The 26,600-nt window shown below is 59.3% G+C and overlaps 1 protein-coding gene across 5 annotated transcripts; it reads left to right on the forward strand.

Moving 5' to 3' along the window:
- The first annotated feature begins 1,539 nt into the window (after positions 1-1,539).
- MMP15 (matrix metallopeptidase 15) lies at positions 1,540-26,346 on the forward strand. 5 transcript variants are annotated; one of them, XR_009537284.1, is made up of 12 exons: positions 11,389-12,664; positions 12,958-13,106; positions 13,773-13,898; positions 15,676-15,983; positions 16,320-16,481; positions 17,405-17,658; positions 18,020-18,158; positions 19,173-19,323; positions 19,456-19,571; positions 20,644-22,529; positions 23,036-23,252; positions 23,797-26,346. XR_009537284.1 is itself a non-coding variant. In XM_060132269.1 (10 exons), exons 2-10 carry the CDS (start codon positions 13,003-13,005, stop codon positions 21,099-21,101), a joined length of 1,818 nt encoding a protein of 605 aa, XP_059988252.1. In that variant the 5' UTR covers positions 1,540-1,609; positions 12,958-13,002; the 3' UTR covers positions 21,102-22,630. The 5 variants fall into 5 exon arrangements, 3 of the variants coding, with proteins under 3 accessions (XP_059988252.1, XP_059988251.1, XP_059988250.1); XR_009537283.1 differs by having other exon boundaries at positions 23,036-23,129; XM_060132269.1 differs by lacking the exons at positions 11,389-12,664; positions 23,036-23,252; positions 23,797-26,346 and adding an exon at positions 1,540-1,609 and having other exon boundaries at positions 20,644-22,630.
- Positions 26,347-26,600: the final 254 nt, after the last annotated feature.

A 26,600-nucleotide genomic window follows, 5' to 3' on the forward strand; every position in this document is an offset into this window, starting at 1 on the left:
TTAGCAACCATCAAGTCTCAACAGATGATTCAGCTGGTTCTAAATGAATAAAAAGCAATAAAATGAGTAATGGATGTATATTGATCAGAGGAAAGAATGCCTCTCCTTCCCGTGAATAAAAGTGGGAAGTGAAAAAGACCCTTTGCTTAACCCAACTTTAGTCAGTCTCCCTTGAACCTTCTCCCCAACACAACCCATCTCTGTACTTCCTTCCAGAATCCAGTTTTGGCAAGAATCTTGCTAAGTCAGTTTAGCTGAATGCCCCACCCTTGATATCTGATCAAACGCAGCATACCCACTATGCCCCAGGGGATATCTGTTCACCCTCACCTGCCTTCAGCCAGAATCCCCCCAGACTTGATGTCTCCCCTTAGTAATTTTCCATCCACCAATGCCGCCCCGCCCCCCACTTGCTCCTTGGCAGTAAATCCCCACTTGTTCCAGTTGTATTTTGAATCAGGCCCAGTTCTATATCGGAGTTTCTATTGCAATCGTTTTTTTGTTTTTTTTTTTAATAAAATCTATCTTCATCACTTTACTGCCTGTTCTCTTTAACAGGGCTCTTTTTCTTCACCTGGCAGGTCGGTGAACAGGCCATTTCTGAAGCTCTGCCAGATCTCTGTGGATTTCCAGGACGTGAGGCCTGCCGGGCGACCTGAGGGCTTACATTAGGGAAACCCGCCCTCAGGTAAGGAAAGCTCCCATTTCCGGGCCTGGGAGGTGGCGTCGGAGAGGGACGGTCTCCGCCCTCCTGCCCTCCCGCGGGGGCCTTCACCTCAGGACTCTGCCCCTCCCGGACTTCCCTTGGTCTGGATGCGCAGCCTCTGTGGACCTTAGACACAGGCCTCCCACCTCAAACCTTCAGCATCCAAACCGACCGGATCTCAAGCCGCTCTTGGAATAGAATTAAACTAGCACTTTAAGCTCCGCTCTGCGGGGAGTTTTGCCCACCCGCCCAGCACCCTGTGGGGCTGCATTGTCACATTTCATTTGCACAAAATAGTGTTCTTTGCTCGGACACCAAATGTGTGCTAGGCCAGCAGCCAGAAGTATATCTAACACCCCAGCCCAGCCCTTTGCCCTGCGTTCCAGATAAGGACTTGGAGGCTCAGAAAAGTTAAGTAACTTGCCCACCTCCATACAGCAAGTATGTGGCAACCCAGGACTGCAACCGCGCCTCTGTCGCTTGGCACTGCCCATCCAAGGTACCCAACGCTTCACTTGGCAACTGAGAAAAGTCCTGAAGGGCCAAAGACACCCTGAGGCTTTTGAAAAGAGACCTCAGGCCAACAAATCTCTAGATTTTTATCTTTTTTCTTCTTTTTTTTAGCCTAAGACCAGACACTTGGGTCTCTCCTTCTCGGCTCGCCCGGCTCACCGCTGCCTCAGTGTCCCCACCCACCCACTAGGCGGGAGAAAGAGGCGTCTTCATTCCTTTTTGCCCCTCCCTCTGTGGGGCGGGCCTCTTGGGGGTCAACCCAGCTCCCCAAAAGCAAGGAGGGGAGTGACGGGGGCGGACTGGGGAGGATTCCCGCCGTCTGGGAAGAGTAAAAGGGTCGCCTGTCCGGCTCCACCGCCGGCACCTGCTACCAAGAAGCCTCTGGCTGAGGTACCGCCCCCGGACCCCGCCTGGGTCCGCCCGCCACGAGAGCACTGGCCCTTTAAGAGCGGCGGTAGTGCATCGCGGGGAGGAGGGCCGGGAGCGCTCGGGGTTGTGCGGAATTCGCCGGGAACGTCTGGCGCCGGCTCTCTGGCTCGCTCGCTCGCTCCGACCGGCTCCCTGCGCCTCATCCCTGGGCTGCGCGGGGACCCGGGCCCGGTCGGGCGCGGGGCGAGCAGGATCCACGGGCGGGAGGCGCGCGCTCTGGGCAGCGCCTGGCCCCGGACATGGACAGAAGGAGCTGGGCGCGCAGGGGGCGCCGCGGGACCGGGCGGCCGGAGCGCTGAGCCAGACAAAGGCTCAGGAGTTGCGCTTGCTCTCGAGAGCCGGGCCGCGGGCGCCGAGGCTGCAGGACCCCGCGGCGGGCGGCTCCGGCCCGCCCTCTCCCCCGTGGACAGGCTCCGCGCGCCCGGCCCTGCCCGGCCCGCTTTTCCTCGGGCGTGGGAATTTGCCGAGGAGACCTAAGCGGCTCCGCGGTGGCCGGGACCGGGAGGTCTGCCTCGCGCCCGCCGGGCGGGGAGCCAGGGAGCGTCGCAAGTTTCCGAGCCGCGTGCGTGGACCCGGCGAGCGGGCGAGCTGCGCGTGCAGCAGCGCCCCGGGCCAGGCCGGTCGCCGGAAGCATGGGCAGCGACCGGAGCGCGCCCGGACGGCCGGGCTGGGCGGGCAGTCTCCTTAGCGGCCGGGAGGCGGCTGCGCGGCCGCGACTGCTGCCGCTGCTGCTGGTGCTTCTGGGCTGCCTGGGCCGCGGCGCAGCGGCGGAGGACGCAGAAGTCAATGCCGAGGTAAGGACCCTCGCCCAGTCCCTTTGCCACGGCTTGGAGGACTTGGGGCTGGGGGACTTGGGGTGGGAAGGAAGCCACGCCCGCAGCCTGAAGCGTGGAGAGGAAGGGCGCGGAGATGAACCCCAGTCCCGGAGTTGGGGGCGGGGAAGAAAGGGGACCCGGCAAGCTGCCCCTCCCCAGCTAGCCCTTGGTGGTGCACCTCTTCCCAAACCCTGGAGGGCGTAGGGCTTGCGCCCGCTCTCTACCCCTACAGCCCCGCCCTGGGCACTGATCCTTCCCAGCCCGCGTCCCGGGAGCCGCTTCTGCTGCCCCCAGCCCTTGCTCCTCTCCTTCCCTCCCTACCGGACTCCTGATTCCTCGAGAGCTCTGCGGACGCACGGTGACGTTCTTTGCGAATGGGAAGGGGGCTGCTCTGTGTGTGTGTGGGGGGGTCTTGGGCACAGCAGGCAGCGCTCCCGCCTAGATAGACTCTAGTTTGGGTGACACTGAGCCTCGCGCGGCGGGCTGGGATAGGGGGAGGGGGTACGAACCTCTGAGGTAGCCCATTCGGGTTGAGGGGGCGCTTTGGCGACTTTCTCAGACTCTTGCGCGCAAGCCGCGCCAAGGCCAGATGGCATCTAAGAGGGAGACCCGGTCTCACCCGGCGCTTCCTCCACCAGCGCCCCTACGCCAAGGCCCGGGCCGAAGAGGGTGGACCCCGAGCATTTTTTCACCAGGAGCCCGGCAGACGTCCCTACCGGGGCCCATCTCTGGAGCGGTCCCGTGGGTGATTAGGCGCCGCCTCCTGGCGCAGAGCTGCGTCCAGCCAGCGCCCCCGGCTCCATGGGGTCGCCGAGCGCCGTCCTCCGGATTAGGGACAGTGAGGGCACTAGCTCCGTTGACCCAGAGCAAAAGCGTAGACGTTTTTTCCCGACTTCTAAGACCCTGCTCCCCGCCCAGGAGAAGGGGAGAGGTTTGGCATGGTGGGGAGACACCCCCCTCAGCGCGTCCCCGGTAGCCTCGGGCTTCGGTGCCCTTGCGCCGGCTTGGAGCCTCCTGCCGTCCGGGCTGCTGCCCTGAGTGACGTTTCTATTTGCAGCCAGGCCGGTGCTCCCTCCCAGCTCTCAGCGGCTTCCCCACCTCCCCGGCTGCCTGGGAGATTTTTCCGATGGAAGCCTGCCCTTCCCCGCCCTACTTTAATAAAAGCACTGAGGAAGGGCAGGGAATTCCTCCCATCTCAAGTTACACCTCCCAGCCAGTTCCCCACCTGCTCTGCCCTCCCTCTTCGGCCCGGCCAGGGAAAGCTACAGGGAGCCAGGCCCCGGCAGGAGGCAGAGTGGGACCCCAGGCCATCCCCAGTCCAGCTCCACCACCCCACCCCCGATTCACACAGGCAGGCAGGCAGGGGCTTACTGGGGACCCCTGCTGGTGGGGATTGCCCCTCAGCCTGCATCCAGGTACTAGGCAGAGAGTGCTGTTTGGGCCCACCTGCCACTCTCTGGAGTTGAATACCAAAGAATTGCAAGTCATAGACCCAGCCCCGAGGAGTTTATAATCTATACTTAGAAACGGCATCTCCACACAGAAAGCAATTGCAGACCAAACTGGAATTTGGTAGCCAGGCATTGTGATTTGGCATTTTAGATGGCCAGGAGCTGGGGCACTGGGACCTGTGGTCTGAGGGCCTTCGTTCTCTCTTTCCTTTGCTTCTGCTCCTCCATCACCTCCTCCTCTCCCAGCTGCGGGAGTACCCAAAGCCCAGGGCCTGCACTGGGCCACAGACCATGGCCATGGCCCTATGCCTGTGTGGCACTGACTAGGGATTCTGTGACTGACCTGCAGCCCCTCCCCTCGGGAGAAACTTGGGTTGGGCTATTGTGGGAAGAAACTCTGGAAAGTACAGGGCACCCTTGAGTGCTGGAAGCCAAGGTAGACGCAGGATTAGAGACCGGTGGGCTATCCCAGAGCCTAGAGTTGGCTTTGGAGTACAGGCTGTTCCATGGAGTCCCATCAAGTCTGGCCGGATCTGGGCCTAAAGAGTCAAATGGCTTCAGCAGCCAGCGCATTTGCCCGGAGGCTGTGAAAACTGTCCCCAGGTCCATGCTAACCAAGAACCAGCATCAGAGATTCCTGGGCCTGGCTGCACCCTGTTTCTAGAGGCTCTGTCCCTTGGAGAAGGGTTTTGGTCCTTGACCACAGCTCCAGACCTCCAGCCAGGTCAATGGCGGGGACTGTCTCTGAGCAGCTTAGAAACTGAGGCAAGGCCAGCCCCTCTCCCTCCCAGGGCAGAAACCAGAGGCATCTCATCAGACTAAGGAATCAGACGTGTGCTAGGAGCCAGTAGATACCGGCAGGCTGCCAGGCCTCAGCCTGGAGAAGGCTGTCTTCCTTGGGGAAGCCACCACTGAGCTACTCTGCCCGGTCCCGCTCCCTCCCTTGGCTGTCAGGTCCCAGTCTCCAGCCATTCCGGCCCACATAGACCTAGGCCCCACCTGACTGAGGTGCCAGCTGCAGCTCCTGGCCTCGCTGGCCTGAGAGTCCGGGCCCTCCTTCAGATTTCTGTCTTGCTCTTTCTGGCTGTAGCGCATACTCCACTTAAGTGCCTTTGATTTTTCACCAGAGAAGCTTTGGCTCTCCCCACCACCCCCTACCCCCCAGACACACCTCTAGGCCCTCAGCCCACCCACGCCTCCGCATGGAGGTGACTCAGGCCGCTAGAGTTCAAAGGTGTGGTGCCACTGCCACTAAAACATGGACACACCCACCTCCTTGCCCCTACCTGGCAGCTCAGCAGGAGAGCAAAAAAAGGGGTAGGAGTCAGCTGGAATTCTGCTTTTGACCTTCAGGTCTGACTGTGGCGCCGCAGCCCCAGGCTTCCTGTGCTCCAGTCTCTGCCCGCGCCTCCATGCTGGCCGCTGGGGCCCCACCGTGTGCTCCTGTTAGTGCCCTTTCCTAACTGGAGCAGAAGCAGCAGGGGCCCCCGCGCCCACCTGCGAAGAGAAGGGGTTAATGTGAGGGCTTGTCTTTGGGAACCTACAGAAGCTGAATCTTCTCGCCTTCTTTCTCCCTCTCTGCTTTTTAATCTGTTCTCCTCTTATCACTAACAAGCTACTGCTCTCCATACTTTATTTCAAAACCCAGAGAGAACTGGGCTGACTGGTGCTGCCAGGCACTTGGGATCCGACTGGGCTGTGCCTTTCATGCCCAGCCCTTTGCCGGGGCCCTGTGTTAGGTCTGCCCTGGGGTCCAGTCAGTTAGCTTCCTCCTTGCAGAGAACAGCCCAGTGTGTGCTCCATGTGTGTGCATCACCTGGCCTGCCCATTCTGACCCCTGGACTCAAGACGCCTTCCTTTGCCCCACCTCAAGGAGGGTGGAGAGGAAGCAACCTAGAAACACACCCAGACCCCCCTTAGAAGACTTCCTGCAAATCCCTCCAAATACTACCCATGTTCTCTGATGCCAATTCAGAATAGCAATGCTGCCCGGCAAGGAAAATCCTCTCCCTGCCAAGCACTTGGTTCTGGTCACTCCTCCATGCCCCCTTTGTTGCTTGGTCCAGATGCCCCTTGCCATCGACGCCTCTGCCCAGCTGGAAGTTTGACTTCTGCCTGAGGCCAGCTTGCGGTGGTTGTAGTGGTGGCCACTGCTTCCCACCTCCAATTAAAGTTGGTGCTGTAGGCCTTTGGGAGGTGATTAGGTCATGAGGGCAGAGCCCTCGTAAGTGGGATTAGTGCTCTTATAAGAACTGCCTGAGGGGACTTCCCTGGTGGTGCGGTGGTTGAGAATCCGCCTGCCAATGCAGGGGACCCAGGTTCGAGCCCTGGTCCGGGAGGATCCCACATGCCGCGGAGCAACTAGGCCTGTGTGCCACAACTACTGAGCCTGCGATCTAGAGCCCGTGAGCCACAACTACTGAGTCCACGTGCCACAACTACTGGAGCCCGTGCTCTGCAGTGCGTGGGGGCCGCCGCAGTGAGACGCCTGCACACTGCAACAAAGGGGCCTCCGCTCATGGCAACTAGGGAGAGCCCGTGTGCAGCAATGTGGAACCCAACGCAACCAAAAGTAAATTAAATAAATTTTAAAAAAAAGATAATTAAAACTTCCTAAGAAAGCTCCCTTGCCCCTTCCACCATGTGGGGGCACAGCAAAAAGTTAGCAGCCAGGAAGAGAGCCCTCACCAAACCAGACCACGTTGTCGCTCTGATCTTGAACTTCTTGCCTCCAGAACTGTGAGAAATAAATATTGTTATGAGCCACCAGCTCATGGTATTTTCATTATAGCAGCCAGGGTGGATTAAGGCAGTTGGCATCTTCAGTATCGTCCCAACATTCATGTAGTTCACACAGCTGACCACTCGGGCAGGGGTCAAGCCCCATGGCCAGCTCTGCCCTGGCCGTGGAGATGTGTTCTGTGAGTCAGCAGAAGCAGAGAGGACTTGGGGGCTCTCTGCTTAGATCCTTCTCCAGCTCAAAGAGGGCCCAGGGAGGAGTCCACAGATGAATGCGAGGACCCGGGACCCTGCAGGTAGCTGAACACTCCAGGCCTGAGGCACACAGTAGGTGCCTTCTGACTGGACAAGCCCCTGCTGAGTTAGAGCTCATATGAGGCCGTTCCCCAGAAGAACAGTGGTTCTGGGGATGCCTGAGCCCTTTAGGGGAGGTAGTACAGATTTTGCAGCCCCGGGCAGGTACAGCAGAGATGTATGAGATGGTCCTGGATCAGAGAGACAAAGAGGGATGCCTCTTAACCAGATCCCATTTCCCTTGTGGGAATAGCAGGAAATGAGCAAAAAGACCCAACTCAACCTCCAGTATCTGGACAGACAGATGGGGACCTGAATCCCAGCCATCAGCCAGCCCTCGAAAGATGCCCCACAGCCACGGAGCCTGGAGGTCAGGGTCTGGAACTGCTCTCTAGGATTTGCCCTTAGCCCTGGACACCACCTGGTCCTCCCAGAAGCAGCTTCCCCCACCCCCCAGAGGGGTGGGAGCCCAGCTTCGTGTCCACCACACATGGGCCTGGCACCTGGTACATAGGAAGCGCTTACAAAATGGTGACAAAATACAGTGACCATGAGAAGCACATGGCATTTGCTGTTGTGGGCAAGTCACTGACCCCATCTGAGCCTCAGTTTCTCATTTGTCTACAAAATGAGACTAGTAATAGTATCTACTGGATAGAGTTACTGGGGAAATTCAGTGCAATTGTGTAAAATGCCGAATGCTATGTACGATGCCCCTCACGTGGGGCCCATGGAGGATCAAGTGTTATTTTTGAGCACCTTCAACATACTTGGTGCTATCCTGGGCAGGGCCTAGGGGTGTTTTATAAGCATTTTCACATTTAATCCTGTATTAACTGTAAGTTTAGGTGCAGTCATGACCCCATTGTACAGAAGAGGAAGCTGAGGCCTTGAGGTGAGAGACATTACCCGATTCCCCAGCCTGGGTGGTGGCAGAGGAGCCTGAGCTCCCAGCCCCCAAGCTGGGTTAAAGGCTACAGGTCAGAGCCCAGGGAGTCATCCTTTGGAAGTGCCGCCAGGCAGGAGCCTGCTGGGCCTGAGCCAGGTGGGAAGGAGGGTGTGGAGGTAGAGCCAGGGCCCGCCCCCAAGCAAGTGAGCCTGGAGCCCTACCCCTGCCTGTCCAGCCACCCAGGCTCTGCCTGGAAAGCAGCCCCATGTAAGAGACAACACCTACAGGGGATTTCCAGGTGAGGCCCCAGGCCTGGCCCTCGGCCAGCCCGAAACCACTAGCAAACAGGACCCTTTTCCCCACCCCTGCCCGCCCACTGGCCGAAGGACCCGGCTGCTTTCCCCTCCGGGTTAAGGAGTGCGGGGCAGGCTGGGAGGCCACAAGGTAAAGAAGTGGCGTCCACTTCCTTCCTGCTTCCCTGGCTGGACGTCCCCCACCCGGCCTGCTCTCCCCACCACCCAGAGCCCCTTCCCCACCTGCAACTTTCCCATCTTGGGGGGGTGGGTTAGATTTGAGCCCCAAATGAGCAAGTGTGTTCTTCCAGAACTGCTTAAATATGGACTATGCTGCCTCGAAAGGGAGTAAATGATCCACTAAGGACAGGCTGGGCTGGCTTGGCGCCCCCTTTCTTCCCTGGCCTCGGACTAGTTATGCCGTCTGCGGGCACAGTGAGGACCTCAGGACACCATGAAAGGTCTGCGTCCATCGCTGGCGCGCCTGACAAGACGCCTTTTGTGCCTGTCTGGGCAGCCCTGCTAGGGTCTGCTTGGCCTGCAGAGAGAGCCGTGGGTGAGTGAAGCAAAGCAGAGCCAGGAGAGATTTTTCTTATCGCACAGGGTCTGATAAGGCCGGGTGGGAGGCGGCTTGGTTTGTCTGAGCCCCAAGGAGCTGGATGCGTCTGCAGCAGCACGCTCACCCTGCCCCCACCGCTGCTTAATGCACAGTATTGATCGGGCAGCTCCTTCCCAGACACGCCCACCCCGTGGGGAGGGCCTGCCTCGGGGTTGTCTCGGCAGTCCTGGGGGGCAGCCCTGCTGACGTGGCCCAGCGCCCAGACCCAGCCGGAGATGTGGAGTGTGGGGAGGGCTGGGCGCCCTCCCCCAGTGCCGTGCTGGGCGCTGTTCCCGAGAAGGGCCAGAGCCCAGTGTCCCCTGCCTCAGGCCCAGAGGAGCTGCTGCTGCTTCACAAACAGCCTGGTCCAATAGCACTGCTTATGGGCTCCGGTTCTAGCCATAGACCAGCTGCGTGACCCTGGGTGGGCCCCTCACCCTCTCTGAAACTTGCTGTCTGTGTAATGGGGATGGGGTACTTGTGAGCATTGAATGGGGTGACGAGAGTGGACAGTCTGGCCTCCAGCAGATTCTCAGCCCCTGGCTGCTGCATTTCTGTCCTCTCCTAGGGGCCAGGGGGCCAGGAATTCCCCCTCAGACTCTTGATGGCTCTACATCTCTTTGCCTGGGGCCAACCACTCACCTGAAGCCTCTACACACACTTATGGGATGGGGTCTGGAGCTTGAGAAAGAAATGGCTGAAAGAACCAGGGTGGGTGGGGTCTCCTGCAGCGGCCTCCCTCCCTGGGCTGCAGGCAGGAGGGGGACTCGTGGCCCAGAGCTCTCTCTGCAGAACCCTTACCTGCCTCCCACTGGACAGTGGTCCTCATGGAGGAGGGCCCACCACTCTGCTGCTTACTGACCTCCCTGAGCCTCAGTTTCCCCAGCTGAGCAACAGAGCTTCACTGCTTGGCTCACCCCACCTGTGAGACTCGAGGTGACCGGACAGAAAAGGAGACACCTTATGGAAGGAGGAGACACCTTATGGAAGGGACAGTGTACCGGTAGGAGCAGCAGGGGCTTGAGCACAGCCCCTCCCCGACTTTGAGACCAGGGGTCAGTCATGACCTTGGGAATTGCTTCCCGCTTTTGTCCCAGGGCTGCAGAGCCCCTCAGGAGGCTGGAGTTAGGGCAGCACCTGCCATGCACCTGTGCCCCCCATGGTCTTTCCCCTCCACCCCCAGGGCTTGTCGAACTTAGCAGAGCAGTAAGGTGATGAGAAACTTCTCCTGGACACTGGGGGAAAGAAAAGCCCCAGCCCCGCGGGCAGTGTAGACTGACTGGCGCGTTGCCCGTCAGGTGGGCTCAGTCAGCTCCTTGTCTTCCGGGGCCTCAGCTGCTCTGGGCCAAGGCTGTATTTCAGCTTAGCCCACTCATGTCACCAGTCCTCAGCCTCAGCTTTTTACCCAGCAGTGGCCGAGAGACATTTGTCATCAGGAAGCCTTGGCTGATACCGAGATGGAAGCTTCTGGCTTCCCTGGGACTCAGAGGGTGTTTGTCTGTGTGAATGAGGGTCCACAGGCACCCTCGGGCCTTTCCCGTCAGCCCCCTGAGCTGTGCCCAGTATTGAAGGGGCCCCTCTGCCCCATCCCCCACTGGGCTCTGGAGCTCTTCACTGCAGACAGGCCCAGCTCCCTCCCCTCCCCAGGGCCCCAGCCTGAGCCTCCCCCGCCCTGCCCTCCTCCTGTCACTCGCCACACTGCTAATCAGTCCCTTGGTGGCCTGTGATTGCGCTCCCCAGGATATTTTTACCTTATGCAAATAGGTGATATAGAGGTGCCCTCATCTGTCAGCAGCAGCCCCAGTTCTCCCCCCACCTCCAGCTGGATTCCTTTCACTGTTAGAGCTGGCCGAGCATCACAGCCTCGCCTTCTAGATCTTTCCAGGCTTCTTCAGGCAAACCGTGTCCATTAAAGGTGGTGGACATCCCCCTTCACAGACACACAGGAGCCTCAGGAAAGGTTTCCATGCTTGGGAAGAATGGGGAGGGCGCCCGTAACACTGCCAGTGTCTGGTGGAACTGAAGGAAGGGAGCCCTGGGCAGGAGGGGTGAGGGGGGTCCATGGGGGATGCCACAGGGTGCTCCTGCCTCCCCCAGCTGCCCTGCCCCCACCCAAGGCTGCCTTGTCGGAGCCTGGATCCTTCAACCCTGTCGACCGGCACAACAGGCTGCCACTCTAGGAACAACCGGGCAGTGCCCCTGCCCCCACCAGCCTCTGTCATTAATACCATGTTGACTGAGCACTTTCCCCTGCCCAGCACAGTGCCAAGGGCTCCTGTGGACTTGCCCATTTCATCTTCACAGAAATCCATGAGATGAGGCAGGTCTTGATTCAACCCCCTTTTACGGACTGAGGCACAGCGAGCAAAGTGGCTGGGCCAGGATCTGTACCCGGAGCCGTGGTCGTTTCTCAACTCGGTGTCTGCCGCGTTGTCCTGCGAGGCCTCGAAGTTGTGGCTGGGCATCCTTAGGCTCTGGCAGTCTCCCCGCGCCGCCCTCGTTGGCTCAGGCTCCGCTCCCTCCAGCAGCAGCCTGGGCGGTGCTGAGCCGGGCTGTGTGGACAACCCATCCATACCAGGGGCCTGGGCAGGGGCCAGGGCTGGGCTGGCGAGTGGCACTGAGGGAAGCCAGTACCTTTGGAGCTGGATGTGACCCTGGTGGCAGACAGATGTGAGCGTGGCCCAGGCCAGCTGACACATCGCTGTCAGCCCAGAGCAACTACCATGTCCAGCTGCCATCCTGCCCCGTGGGCCCTTGATGTGCAGCCCTCACCTTCCAGAGTGTCTCAGAGAGCAGGCCTTTAGGTCCCCTCACTCTGGGGGTTTCCAGAGACCAAAGATAGACAAGGAAGGGTTCAAAGGACATGCTTCCATGTAGCCCAGGCCCACAGCAGTCCCTGCCTCTGCTCACCAGCCTCCCACAGTGGTCACCATGTTCTCGTGGCCTTGGGAGCACCAGGTGGGCAGGGCAGAGTTCCCTTCCTTACCACCACTCAGCTTGGCTCACTGGGGATCCCGTCCACCGGTTTTGACTGCAGTGGTCCTGTCTGCTCACAGACTTGCCAGCGTGAATTCCTCACTCTGCGTGTGCACCGGGTCTCCCCAAGGAGATCATAAACCCCTGGAGGTCAGGACACTTCAGCCGCCTCCTCCACGGCCTCCAGCTGGCATGGCACCTGGCACCAGACAGGGTGCTCAGAAACACTTGGCAGGATGGCTGGCTGGGTGGGCCGACACACAGACAGATGGGGGTAGATGGATGAAAAGACTTGCCCAGCAAGTCTTGAAGGGGACGGGCACCCCCACTGTGTCCCAGCTGCTTTTCCCAGGTCCATCTCTCTCACCCCACCCCCTGACAACCCCATGGCTCCCATTTTGCACACGAGGACACTCAGGCCCGGAGAGGAGAGTTTGTGGCAGAGCAGAGACTGGACTTCAGGCCTCCTGTCCCACCCTCCTGGGCCTGGGTGGGCGGCCTGAACCCACCTGCTTTCCCTCCGGAAGGTTCAGGGTCTGTTGGGGAGCAGCACCAAGGGGCGGGTTTTCCTACTTGGTGAGAATTCAAGAGCTTCTGAACCCTGTACGGTCCCCAGTGGTCTGCCTGGAATGGTAGAAGGCCCCACCCTGGAGGGGTAATAAGGACGGCAACTGTGGACTGTCCTCAGAGACACAGCTTCTGTCCTAATGGGGGAAGGCAAATAATAAACACCTAAGTGAAACATACAGCATGTCAGATGGTGGCAAGTGCAGGGAAGCAGGAGAGGGAGTACAGGGTACAGCGGATGGGTGTCTTTTTTGCATTTGTCAGAGAACACTCCTCCAATAAGGTGATGAAGCAGAGATCTGAAGAAAATGAGGGCATGAGCCATGCAGATTTCTGTGGGGAGAACACTCCAGGCAGCAGGAAGAGCAAGTGCAAAGGCCCTGAGGCCTCACAGGTAGTTCCTGTGAGAATTGGCTTTTCCTCTGAGATGGAAAGTCTTTGGAGGGTTCTAGACAGAAGACTGACCAGACCTGACTTGTAAAGGCCTTTTGTTCCAGCTCTTGTGTGAGAACAGACCGTAGGAAGTGGAAGCACGGAGAGCGTACAGAAGCTCACATGGTCACCTGGAGGGAGGTGGTGACGGGAGGTGATGGTGGTGGAGGTGAGAGGTGGTGGGATGCAGGCCATGCATGTTTGGAGGTAGCGGAGCCAGAACCTGCTGACCAGGTCATGGCCTCTCCTTTGCAGAACTGGCTGCGGCTCTATGGCTACCTGCCCCAGCCCAGCCGCCACATGTCCACCATGCGCTCCGCCCAGATCCTGGCCTCGGCCCTCGCCGAGATGCAGCGCTTCTACGGGATCCCCATCACGGGTGTGCTGGACGAAGAGACCAAGGCGTGAGTCCCTCGGTCGGGCCATTCCCAGACCCCACTGGCACCTGCCCTCCTTCTGGCCTGCTCTGATGAAGGCTTGGCATGTGCAGTTTCCAGAAAAGAGTGGCCTAGATAAGAGATGGCATATGGCTTGATCCTCCGTGCTAGCTCTGATTGGTTGGGAATGGCTGCCTGCTGCCTAGTGTTGAAAAAGCTCCTGAGGCCAAAGCCCAGTTCAGCAGCAAGGAGCATAGGATTGATTAGTGATGTCTGCCACAGGCATGGGAATGGGGAGGTGCAGCACACATGCACACATGTGGTTGCCTAGCTAGGCCTTGCTCTGAATCTGGCAGAGGTGATGTGACCCAAAGCCACATCCTTGATGAGCACGCACAGAGCATAAGGTATCAGGGATAAGAAGCCTCAGGGTAACTCTCCTCCCATTCCTGGGTGATAGTGCTGAAAAGGGGCTCACCTTTGCAGAGCCACTGCTGGGCACCCAGTCTTCCAGTACAAGGTCACTACCGTTTTCCTGATGAGGAGCTCGAAGCTGAGAGAGTCCCTCACCCCCTCCACACCCATATAAGGGGCAGCTGGAGGCCAGTGGGGGGAGGGTGGGAGACGGTGGACTGCCTGGAAGAGGCAGAGCCCAGCAGGCAGGCGTGTTGAGGGGAGGCTCTGTGCACCTAGGTGGATGAAGCGGCCCCGCTGTGGAGTACCAGACCAGTTCGGGGTACGCGTGAAAGCCAATCTGCGGCGGCGGAAGCGCTATGCCCTCACCGGGAGGAAGTGGAACAACCACCACCTGACCTTCAGGTAGGGAACCTGGCTGCCCAGGGTGGTGTCCCCTCAGGGTACCCTCCAGAAGCAGCTGGCCCCTCTCTGCCTGGCCTGAGGCCTGAGGCTTCTCAGTGGGCTCCTCTGGAAGGCTTCCTTTCCCAGCAGCCCACTGCAGGGTGTCCGGCCTAGCCATCCAACCTTGCCAATCCCGCTCCCATGCTGATTAGATCGGTCACCCCACTCACCCACCCACCCCAGGAAGTCTCCCTCCAGAGAAGGGCAGGACCTTTGAACTGCTTCTGCTCTGTCCTCCTTCCCTCCATCCCCTGACCCGCCAGCAACCTAGGGCTGGCCTCACCTGCCCAGATGGGCTCCTGCACCAGTGCAAACTGGGGGCTTCAGGCGTCTGAAGGGTAAGGGAGGACTGGGGTGCCTGAATCCAGGCAGATGCAAGCAGGCAAGCAGCAAGTCACCCGCGCAGACCCTGGTTCAAGCACCCTCCTCCTTTCCACTGAGTCCTTTGGCAAGAAACCCCCCTGAGCCTTGAGCTCTGTGGCAGGCCCCAAGGGTTCCCCCTTCCTGTTCCAATCCAGCCACGACCCCACCCGCAGCTCCATCTCCTGAGGAAGAGCAGCCCACAGGGTCGCATAGACCCAGGCTGCCAGAGTGAATTCATGATCCATGAGTTGATTCGTGATCTTTGATGGAGATCTGTCCAGCACATGGACTCTTAATCTGCTTTATGTGGGAGATAACAGGCTTCATCATGCTGTGTGTGTGTGTGTGTGTGTGTGAGTGTCTGTGTGTGTGATGCTTGTTAATGTTTAACATTTACATGTTCTCAGAATAAAATTATGTAAGAAAGAAAAAGTCAGAATATGTACCCTTTATAGGCATCACAGTTTTGTTTGGGTCAAGTGTGAGGCAGAGTTGCCTTTAGTCTGTACTCTTCAAGGCAGTGGAAATCTAGAAGGACAGATACTTATTATTAGGGGCTGGTATATTTGCTTAATATTTATCTGCAAGAATGATAGAATTGTTTTTAGGAGAATATGCATAGTAGGGTAAAATATAAGGGGAGAAAGAGCTCTTTTAGAATTATACATAGATTTAACCTACTAAATTGCAGAACATTGGTAGTAGAGAAACAGCATGGCATGTTGGAAAGAGGTATGTTCTGGAAGCCAGCAGTCCTGAGTTTGAACAGGCTTCATCATGCTTTTGTCATGTGCAGGCTCATATATGCCCATGTTCTACCTGAGTTCAGTCATTTAATCCTCCCAGGCGCTCCATGATGAAAGCGCTGTCCTCCTTTTCCCACTTTACAGGTGATGAAACTAAAATTCAGAGAGACTAAGTCACTTGCCCAAGGTCACACAGAAAATGTTAGAGCCAAGCCTTGAACTCAGGTCACCCTGACCCTGGAGCCCAACATTCAGAACCTCTTGGCCTGTGTTTCCCAAACCTCAGCCATTTGCATCCCACTTTCTAGGTCTTTCTCTTGGCTCTGTGTCACCTATACTTTTAATTACTTAATGTTTTTCTTTCTTAAAATAAGCTTATTTGGCACATTGCAACCTTATTCAGTGATCTCCTAATGAATTCCTTGGCTTCACGTTCGTTCTTTTTTTTTTTAAATTCATGTCAAAGTAAACTAACAGTTGATAATTGATGAGCATTGTCCGTGAACCAGCTCAGATCTTATCCCCTTTCCTTCAGACCATGTGTCCCCGCCCCCAGCCCAGTGAGTGCTAGCAGTGGACAGCAGCCCCAGGCCCTGTGTTCACTCACACCTCTCTCTGCCCACCTGCAGCATCCAGAACTACACGGAGAAGCTGGGCTGGTACCACTCGCTGGAGGCGGTGCGTCGGGCCTTCCGCGTGTGGGAGCAGGCCACGCCCCTGGTCTTCCAGGAGGTACCCTATGAGGACATCCGGCTGCGGCGGCAGAAGGAGGCCGACATCATGGTACTCTTTGCCTCTGGCTTCCACGGCGACAGCTCACCGTTTGATGGCACAGGTGGCTTTCTGGCCCACGCCTATTTCCCTGGCCCTGGTCTGGGCGGGGACACCCATTTCGATGCAGATGAGCCCTGGACCTTCTCCAGCACTGACCTGCATGGTGAGAACAGCTGGTCAGGGTGACAACAGGGGAGGCGAGCTGGAGCCTCAGGGCTCAGAGGAGAGAGCATCCCTTGTGCAGTCCTCGGGAGCAGTGACGCTTGGTCTCAGTCTCCTGCCCATCATCTCCAAGGGGGGGTGGTAGGGAAGGGAAGGGATCATCGTACCCATTTTCCAGATGGGGAAGCTAGAGGCCCAGAAGTCAGAGCAGTTTAGCTTCTTCTAAGAGTAAAGCATGGCCAGGCTCTCTGGCCCCCTCAGCCCACCCCAGCCCTGTCTGGGGTGTCCAGGTCCTGGGCCAGGTTAGAGCTGACTGTGCTGCCTGCCCCCACTACAGGGAACAGTCTCTTCCTGGTAGCAGTGCATGAGCTGGGCCATGCCCTGGGGCTGGAGCACTCAAGCAACCCCAGCGCCATCATGGCACCATTCTACCAGTGGATGGACATTGACAACTTCCAGCTGCCCGAGGACGACCTCCGGGGCATCCAGCAGCTGTACGGTGAGCGGGCGGCATGGGTGTGGCCGTGGTCTCTGCACGCTGCTCTCAACTCCCAGCCCTATGAGGCGTAGCTACTACTGCTACCCCATTTTGTAGACGAGGAAACTGAGGCCCAGAGAGGATTAGTGGTTGTCCACATCATTCAGTGAGTAAATGGTGGTGCTAGAAATCAAACCCAGGGCTGGCCAACTCCAGGACCTGGCCCTCCCTCAAGGCCCTCACCCAGAGCTTTCATGATGGCCCCAGGGCTCCTCACTGCCCCCCTTTCCTCCTCAGCCTGAGTGATATTCTTATTAGACCGAGGGTGTCCCTGGGGTCCCAGGCCCCCATTCCTACCACTGTCACTCCCAGCCCGTGCCTGTCCCAGGCTCTCCACTGAGTGTTGCTGGTTTATCACTTCCCAGTGCCTTTGAGGCAGGTGGCATCCCTGCCGTCCCACTGCAACCAGGCCCCACCAGAGAAGGCCTCCAGTGGGGAGGTGTCCTGGGGGCCAGTTCGGTGGGTCAGGGCCACACTCAGTGCCCACCCTCAGCCCTCACTGTGTTCCTGGCCACCTGGGAACCAAGTTCTTCCCTCTGCTTGTGTCCACTGTTTCCTGGAGCCTCCACTGGAGCAGGCTGGCATCCTGAGGGGAACATCACCGAGCGGGGGTGGAGCCAGCGGCAGCCTCAGGGGCGCAGTGACCCAAGCCCAGTGTGGGGAGGTCAAGGAAGGGGCTGTGTGGAGGAGGATGGAGGTCCTCCCAGGGCTGATGGCCGTGCAGGGGAGGGGTCTGCTGTGGCCAGATAGGGCCTTTTGCCTGGGTGGAGCACAGGTCTCCCCAGGCTAGGGACCCCAGGCTCCCAGGGCTCTAAGTAGGAGACCCTGGCATCCTGGCTGAGTTCCAGGGCTACCCCCTCACTTCCCCCTGCCGCCCTCTGCAGGCACCCCAGATGGCCAGCCACAGCCCACCCGGCCTCTTCCCACTGTGACCCCCCGGCGGCCAGGCCGGCCAGACCACCGGCCCCCCAGACCCCCTCAGCTACCTCCCCCAGGCGGGAAGCCGGAGCAGCCCCCAAAGCCAGGCCCCCCAGCCCAGCCTCGAGCCACGGAGCGGCCCGACCAGTATGGCCCCAACATCTGCGACGGGGACTTTGACACAGTGGCCGTGCTGCGTGGGGAGATGTTCGTGTTCAAGGTCTGGCCCTGCCTGTGCCTCCCCAGCCCCTTGGCCCAGGCTCAGAGCAGAGAGCACCCTCCCACTTCTCCCCCAGACCCTTGCCCCGCCTCCACCCCTGCTTCACTGAGCTGCCCCTGGGGAGCCATCAGACCCTAGACCAAGAAGAAACCAGCCTGAGGGACAAGAGGATTGCCCGGGATCGTACAATAAGCCTAGGAGTCCACACCCCACCCGGGCTCTCTCCCTGGTGCCGCCCTGGCTTCCTAAGCCACCTCCCCCTGGACTCTCCCTGACCGGGGAAGGGGTGGGTCGAGGAGGGCCTCCCCCCAGGCCAAGGCAGCAAGCCTGCCATGCTCGCTCACACCCATGCCCTCCCCAGGGCCGCTGGTTCTGGCGGGTCCGGCACAACCGGGTCCTGGACAACTACCCCATGCCCATCGGGCACTTCTGGCGTGGTCTGCCCAGTGACATCAGTGCTGCCTACGAGCGCCAAGATGGGCGTTTTGTCTTTTTCAAAGGTGAGCTGGGGCAGGTAGGAGGGAGGGGACTGGGTGGCCTTCCTGCCCTTACCTCTGGCCTGACCTCTGACCCAGCCGGGACTAAGGGAGGAGGAGAGGGAAGGACCGTGCACATCTCGTCTTGTTGCCCACTGTGGGCTTACTCGGGGGAGCCGAGTCCTTCTGGCAGCAAGGCAGGGGTTGGGGACGTAGACAGAGACCAAAGGACTGGGTGGCAGAGGCTGCTCTGATTGGAGGCAAGTGTCCATCTTCTGCCACACAGGGCCTCTGCCCCATCGCCCTCCTTCCTTGCATCCTGTGCCCCTTCCTTGCCCCTTCCTCATAAGAATGGGTCCCCGAGCCCACTCTGGGGCAGGATTCCTGAGTCTGTCTGTGGAGACAATGGCGCTCCCTGCCCTCAGCCCCCCCTCTGGGGCCTGCCTTCCTGGGGAGGGCCTCAAGGGCAGCACCCCTGATGGATCAGCTGTGTCCCTAGCCCCACTGGCCCGAGCCTCAACCAGGCAGGAACTCCCCGAGGACAGGGCTGGGTCCACACTAAAAGTAAGGAGCCCTGGGCCATGCACTGGGGTGCCCCAGGGATGCAGCCCCCAGACCCAGAGGCCAAGCAGGGCTCCCCCTCTTTCCTCTCTCTATAAGAACTGTGTGGGGGGTGGATGTTCAAGTGGGAATGGAGGCCCGTATACAGTGCGACTGTGTGTGGTGTGTGTACAGGTGTGACCTGGCAATGTGTATGTGTGTAAATGGGTGTGTCGCAGGTGTCCATGAGTGTCCACTGTGTGTGATGCAAGGGTGAGTTGTGCTGTATGTTGTCATGGGTGTGTAGGTATCAGTGCCTGTCCTGTGTACGAGGATGTGTGTGTGTGTGTGTGTGTGTGTGTGTGTGTGTGTGTGTGTGGTGAGTGTGGTAATGGATGTGAACAGATTTGGGAGCCCAGAATATCCCTCCCGGTGCCCCCTTCCTGCACACCCCCCACTGGCCCCAGGCCTGTCCTCACCCCCACGCCCGTCCCACAGGTGGCCGCTACTGGCTCTTCCGAGAAGCAAACCTGGAGCCTGGCTACCCACAGCCACTGACTAGCTACGGCCTGGGTATCCCCTACGACCGCATTGACACAGCCATCTGGTGGGAGCCCACAGGTCACACCTTCTTCTTCCAAGAGGACAGGTGAGCACCCCTCGAAATGGAAAAGGCCCGCACTGGGCCCTCACCCTCAGGCCTGCCCAGAAAGAACCCATGGCCCGTGCGGACCGGGCTCCAGTCCCCAGCTGGCCCGCAGCCCGGTGCTTTTGGTCACAGGTATTGGCGTTTCAATGAGGACACGCAGCGTGGAGACCCCGGCTATCCCAAGCCCATCAGCGTGTGGCAGGGGATCCCCACCTCCCCTAAAGGGGCCTTCCTGAGCAACGATGCAGGTACCGGGGCCAGCCCCCTCCCAGTCTACCCAGCACTCACCCTCCCCCCTCCTCCATACACAGAGAACAGGGCTTGCCTGAGGTCACCAGCATCGAGATGGAATGCATGGGGGACACAGCTGTGCCAGACTACCATTTACCCCATTTACAGAGGCCAAAGAGAGCTTGCGTAAAGGGCCCCAAGTCCCGCAGTGAGGAAGTTACGGAGTCCAGCCAGACCTGCCTTTGTCCAGAGCTGGTGCTCAGAGCTGCCCCGATCCCCACAGAGCCTTGAGCCTGGCGGGGGTGGGCGGTGAGCTTGGCTCAGAGCGACGGGAGCGGGAGTCCTCCCGGGGTGCCCCCTTACCCGCTTGGCAGGGAAGCGTGATCTCTGTCGTTATAACTGAGCAACAGGGAGCTGTGCCTTTTATTTCTCCAGCAGGGTCTCTGGTGAGTTTAAGAAAACCCATCAGCCCTGGTTCTCAGCCTCTGGGTTCTCGGCCTCAGGGGAGACCCGGCTGGCTTTGCTAATGCTCGGGTGGGTCACACAGCTGCCGTGCGTGTCACACAGCTTCCATGCGTGATGGTTTCACTCTGCAGCTGCTCTGACCTCCTTGTGCTCAGCTGAGTATAGACGCACCTGGTGGTTCAAACCTGGCCCTTCCTGGAGTTAAAAGGGATGTGGGTGGAGTGCCCAAGACCAGAGATCTGGTCCGAGGCGGCATCAGTCCCCTCTCCAGGTCTGATGCAGACTGACTGTGTGGCCTTGAGCAAGACACTGGCCTCTCTGGTGCCGGAAGAAGCCAGGCCTGGGTCCCCTGACTGTAGCCCACAACCCAGCAGGCTACCGGACCCTTCTGTGCGCTGCCCTAGTCAATGTCAGCCCAGCCGGGAAGCACAGGATTCTAGTCGTGCCCCTGACCTAAACCCTGTTCTTCTCTGAGCATGGTCTGGCTCCTATAAGTTGGTAAGCAAGTGAGAAGGATGGTGTTTTAAAGCTGGGGCCCCTTCAGCTCGCCCTGGTCTTCTTCGAGGTCTCTGGCCGGTGGGTGGGCCCCGGCCTGACACCCCTCCGGTCCGCTTGCCCTCGCAGCCTACACCTACTTCTACAAGGGCACCAAATACTGGAAGTTTGACAACGAGCGCCTGCGAATGGAGCCCGGCTACCCCAAGTCCATCCTGCGGGACTTCATGGGCTGCCAAGAGCACGTGGAGCCGGGGCCCCGATGGCCTGACGTGGCCCGTCCGCCCTTCAACCCTGACGGGGGTGCAGAGCCCGGGGCGGGCGGTGACAGTGAGGAGGGCCACGAGGCGGGCCCCGGCAGCAAGGAGGGGGACTTCGGGGAGGGGACGGACGAGGACGGGGGCAGCCGCGTGGTGGTGCAGATGGAGGAGGTCACTCGGACGGTGAACATGGTGATGGTGCTGGTGCCGCCGATGCTGCTGCTGCTCTGCATCCTGGGCCTCACCTACGCGCTGGTGCAGATGCAGCGCAAGGGCGCGCCCCGCATGCTCCTCTACTGCAAGCGCTCCCTGCAGGAGTGGGTCTGACCCTCCGCACCAGCCCGTCCTGCTCCTCACGGTGCTAAGGGGCCGGGCTGGCTGCGCCTGTGGTTCTGAGACAGCTCCTGGGGCCTTTCATCCAGAGCCTTCAGTGGTTCCCTCAGCCCCTGGGTGGGGGCCCCTCCAGGCCCTCTAACGTCCCTGCCAGGCCTGTCCCCTTGTTTATTTATGCCCAGGTATCTTTTTTTTTTTTTTTTTTTGCACACTAATTGAGCATTTCTTCCTACTTTCCTGACCAGGGCGGTCCCTCAGGGCAGGGGGTTAGAGTTTTCTAAATGTAGTTCTGCACCAGACAGGGAATTAGGCTCCCACCCGCTCTGGCTTAGCCAGAGGAGCAGAGGGCCAGAAGGCCCGGCTGGAAGAGTGGCCAAAGGACTGCTGGGCTGTGCTTCAGCCTGAGCACCAGGGCCAGAACCAAGGGCTCTGCTGGCTTTGGAGCTTGGTGGGGCCTAACTGGTCTCCAGCCCTCTGAGTCTCTGTGGTCTTAGAAAGAGCTTTCACCCGGTGGCAGCCCCAGGCCAGAGGGGGCAGAGGGGGAGGTGGCCCGCTGATTGAGTCCTGTTGAGGTCTGGTTCCTTCCCACCCACCTCTGACAACTCCAGCAGCCTGGTTCCCTGTGCCTAAGAACCTACCCTGCCCCTGGCCAGCACAGGGCCAACAGCCCCCAGCTCCCCTGGACCCCTTGAGCCCACACCCCCTTCCCTCTCTGGAGAAGGGGCCCTGGGCCTGCCTTACCAAGGACCAAAGGGGGTCTGCCGAGGCCCCTTCCCCAAGAGTAGCACCAGCCTCGGCCCCAGGCTGGGTCTCCACCCCCGCCCACTTTCTCCTCTCTGAGCCGTGACCCGACTGGGCTCTTTCCGTGAGCCTCCTCCCTCCCTCTGTCACCCACACCACCATCCTCAGAGGTCTCAGAACCCCAGCAGCCTCAGGCTCAGCTGCCAGTGTCCTGGCTCTCCCGGGGAGAGACGGGCGGATGGGCGCCCAGGCTGGCACGGTAGGTGTCCACAGACACGTGCCCACCAGCCTGCGGGTGTTCCTCCCTGCCAGCTCCCTGTCCCCCAGGGGCACTGGTAGGGAGAGGCCAGCAGCTCATCCCCTCACACAGGCTGTGGGACAGGGCTGTGGAGCCCCCAGAAGAGCCCACTAGTGGTAGCCTGGAGATCCTCCCTGTCCTGGGCTCAGCCCTGAGCGTGGAGATGATTCCTCCCTCTTTTCCTTCCCAAAGTAAGCAGGAGGCGAGGCTGCTGTGGGAAATGGTACTGTACAGCCGGCTCTGTCCCCTCTGCTTCCCTGCAGCCCTGAGCAAGCAGGTCTGCCGCCCAGAATCCCTGAGGCCCCTGCGGGGAGGGGCTCCTCATGGGCTGGCCCCGGTGCGGGTCCAGCAGCTTCCTCCCCGCTCCATCCTCAGAACCACCGGTGAGCCAGCCAAGGGGGGCGGGGAGGGAGGGGGTCAGTGTCCACCCCCATACGTTTCTTTCTGTAAATAATCTGCACTGATTAAATCCTACGGCCGGCGAGTGTGCCTCCTTTGTAAGAGGCCTTGGGCTGGAGCTTACAGCTGGAGGGGCTGCAGGTGACTAGGGTGGGGAGGGCGTGGTCCAGGCTGGGATTAGGGGACTTGCCCCCCACCACGCCAAAGAGACCTCGTTCACAGTTCTGCGGGGGCTCCTTCCCGATGGCCCTGGAAGGGGCAGAACTCGGGTAGAGTGGGAGGCGGCTGCCCTCAATAGACCAGAGGAGGGTGAGGCAGGGGACCAGGGGTGGCCCTGCTGGGGTCGGGCAGAGAAGGGGTGGGGAACTTACTGGCCATTCCTTCATGGTGAGAAAGGGCACCCAGCTTCCCGCACACCCTGCACGTCTAGGAAGGGTGGGATAACCAGTCCAGGCCACCCAGCCTTCCCACCCATCCGGACTGGTTCTAGGCAGCCTGAAGACCCAGCTTGGACAGGAAGAGATGAGAAACGATGCCACCGTGGATTCCAGAAGTCCCCCTCATGCACATGCTCTGCCCAGAAGGTGAGGGGCCACCCAGGACCTGCCCTCTTCGAAGAAGCAGAAAACCTCGCCCCGGGCAGGGGGCAGACGATGCCCAGGAGTGCAGGAGACGGGCGTCGCTGCCCTCGGGTCTGAGCTTGGCTGGTGAGCCTCGCACTCCACACCCGACCTCTGGGCCCATCCTGTTGGGCGCCAGCCTGGGCACCCAGGACTGCGATGCTCAGCCCTGCAGCAGGCCAGGCCCCCAGAGCTCCTTAGGTAGGGTCCTCCAGCCTGCTCCAGGCCCACCCTCCCCCGCAGCTGCGTGCCCCCTTCATCCCGCCCTTTCCTCTCTTTGTGTTGAAAACTGGCTGAGGAGATTAGGAAACGCTGGCCCTCGGAAGCCCCAGAGGCCACTCAGGCTCAGCTAGGAAACCGCCTGTGTGCTTCCCCCGGCCCAGGGGCCTTGGTGGGCGGCACGGGGGGGAGGGGAGACGCTGCCTCGTCAGCCTTCCTGTGGCAGCAGCCGCGGGGCCCCACCAGGTCTGCCTCCTGCCTGAAGCCTTAGGGTCACCCAGAAGCCCAGAGGTCACCAGGCAGGAGGAGGGCGGTGTGGGGCACGGGGACGAGAGAGGACAGGATGAAAGGCCTTCTCGCCGAGCTCTTCCGTAGCCGGAGGGGAGACTCAGCAGAGGCCTCACCTCCTCAGGAAACCGCCTGAGGAGCCTTCCAGCCCCAGCTCCCGGCTAGAAGCTCAAAGAAACCCGTTGGCTCAAGGAACAGCCCATCTCACGAGCCCAGTTTATCCTTGCTCAGGGGCCCAGGTGTGTGGAAGTTTCTGAGGCACGAGGGGTGGGGGAGCGCCTGGGCCCTCTCTCCCCCTCCTCAGCTCCAGACAGCCCGGCAGCCCCAGTGACCCCCTCCTCCCCAGGATTAAACAGAAGCCCACATCTTTAACATGGCTTGTTTTTTTAAATCAAGCTGTAACCTAAGCTCACCTTGGGCCCCTCCCAGCCCCCCATTCCCTCAGCATCTTTTGTTTCTTTATATTTTGCTAATTCCCAAGTAAAACAGGCAAGACATTACAGATAAACAAAAAGAAGAAAAAGGTAAGTTGCCATCACTCCCCAGCCAGTGCGGACAGCTGGTGTGTTTCCTTCCAGCCTCTTTTCCTCTGCTTTTGCACAGCTTGGGGTTTTTAGAGTCCAGAACGTCCTGGGCTTCAGCCCTGGTGCTACCGGTACTTAAACCTCAGTGGAGGGGATCACATGACCTACCCCACTGGCTGCTGGGAGGATGATCGGAGGACGCTGGCTGTCAAGTGCTGGCGAGTGCTCAGTGTGTGATCACGACTCCAGTCGTCTTGCATGCTCCCTTGCTTACATTTCACTCCCGAGACGAGCGGGGCTCAGAGAGGTGAAGTGACTTGGCCAAGGTCACACAGCCAGGAAGTGGACGATTAGAACCCAGACAGAATGACTTGCACAGCAGCCCAGCGCCCCCACCCCCACGCTGCTGGAGAATCCAGAAGGGATGAGGAGGCCCCTGACCACCCTGGCCTTCCCTCCTCACACGTTCTAGACATCGAAGACCCCAGAGCCACCAACAGAGCCTCCTTTCAGGCTGGGGCAGGGCTGAGCTGGCTGCTTCCTCCCCCTCCGACTTGGCAGAAAAGCCTTTTTGTTGTGGCCCACATAGAGGCCATTCTCCTCCGGCTCACGGGAAGAAATGGCCAGCTTCCTGCCCATCCACAGCTGCCCAGGCGGCAGTGGACTCCTTCGTGTACATCCAAGAGGAGCAGGGCTTCCTGCCCCTCCAGGTCCTCCAGTTCTGCCTCAGGGGCCCGAAGCTGCCGGACTTTGCCCCTCGATCCGTGAAACCACACAAGGGGGTTGGACACAGCCTCCTCTCAGCTTTCCTGGCGAATGCTGGGGATTCCAGGCCTCAAGGCACTCTCAGGACACAGCAGTACTGCCCTCGGCCTACTGCTCAAGTGGCCTCATGACCCACAAAGCGCTGGCAGAGCCCCTGCCAGGCTGCTTGCTCTGTCCCAAATGTCCTGGCACTTGCTTGCCTCTATGCCTTTGCTTGTGTTGTTCCCTCCTGCTGGAAAACCCTTCCCTGCACATTTTATCCTATTCAAATTGCACAGATCCTTTAAGGCACAGGTTAAGGCTTGCCTTTTCCAGATTTTCACCCTCCCCTCCTCAAGATGATTGTTTCCTTCCACCCTTGGCTCACCCAGCACTTGCATCCTAACCATTCCTTGCCTCTGACTCCAGTCTGCCCATCCTAACAGGCACCCAGATGCTGAGTGTGACTCCATCACTCACAGGCTGTGTGTCCTTGGGCAAGTCACTTCACCTTTCTGAGCCCATCTGTAGAATGCGGCTAATAGCCATGCCTATTTCATTCAGCTGTGAGGCTTGATTGAGCTGATCCATGTAAACACTTAGAACAGCCCACAGCAGGCTCTCAATAGTTTGTTACTCAGATCTCTGTTTTAGGTGCAGGTACCTGATGGGCACTAAGGAGGCATACCTCCTTGCCTTCCTCTCCAGGAGTATTTGTGGGACGGGGTCAGAGGTCGACAAGCCCAAGGACAGGTGCCAGGAAGAGGGACATTCCTCTCCCACCAGCTCCCCCCCTCAGCTGCCGTGGCCTCACCCTGCCGACCCTGGCGGCCCAGCCCCTCCTCACCCGCAGCGCCAGCCCTTCTTTCCAGATCTAGAGCACGAGGCCCCGGCTCAGGTTTTCTCCCCAAGTGCTCCTGTCACCTCCCACCCCTACATTTTTCACCCACCTCACTCTGCCAGAAATAGCCTCCAAACTCCCCTTCTCTTGCAGCCAATCTAACAGGCCCCTCCTGGAAAAACTATATCATTCCCCTGCCAGCATGGATCACAGCAATAAACTGGATTCCATTAAGAAATTATTGAGTCAGTGGAAAGGGAGGGGCAGCTATACCCCAATAATTTCATCAGAAAATTACACAGCACCATCCTAAAACCTGTCGACTTCAGCTAGATTAAGGTTTCTTTATAGATGGGGACACCGAGGCCTGGACAGGGGGCTGATTTGACCACAGTCACTCACTCAGTCTTTAAACTGATGCCCAGGCAGGACTCCTCGACCCCCACCCTCTCTCTCCATGCACACCACGCCACCTCCCCACCCCTCATGGGGCCTCCCTCTTCTGCACTTTGGAAGAACTGAGGGCAAGGTGTTGTGGTTAATCCAGCTTTCCTGATAAAGGGCATTTCTGCTTCATGCGCACATGAAGCACAGCCTTCAACAAGCTAGTGGAGAGATCTGCCCTCTGCAAATAGCCCCCCATTGTCCCACGAGAACAAGACCCCGCTTCCTCTCAGTCCGTGGATTCTGGTAGAACTGGCCCTGTTGCCTTGGTGGCCAGATGATCTCGTGACCCAGAATCCAGCCAATCACAACCCCAGCGCATGATCCAAGGGTGGGTAGAAAACCCAAGCCTGGCCAATCAGGGAGTCCCTGCGA

Source organism: Lagenorhynchus albirostris, chromosome 19 (assembly GCF_949774975.1).
Source record: "Lagenorhynchus albirostris chromosome 19, mLagAlb1.1, whole genome shotgun sequence".
NCBI classification, from domain to species: Eukaryota; Metazoa; Chordata; class Mammalia; order Artiodactyla; family Delphinidae; genus Lagenorhynchus; species Lagenorhynchus albirostris.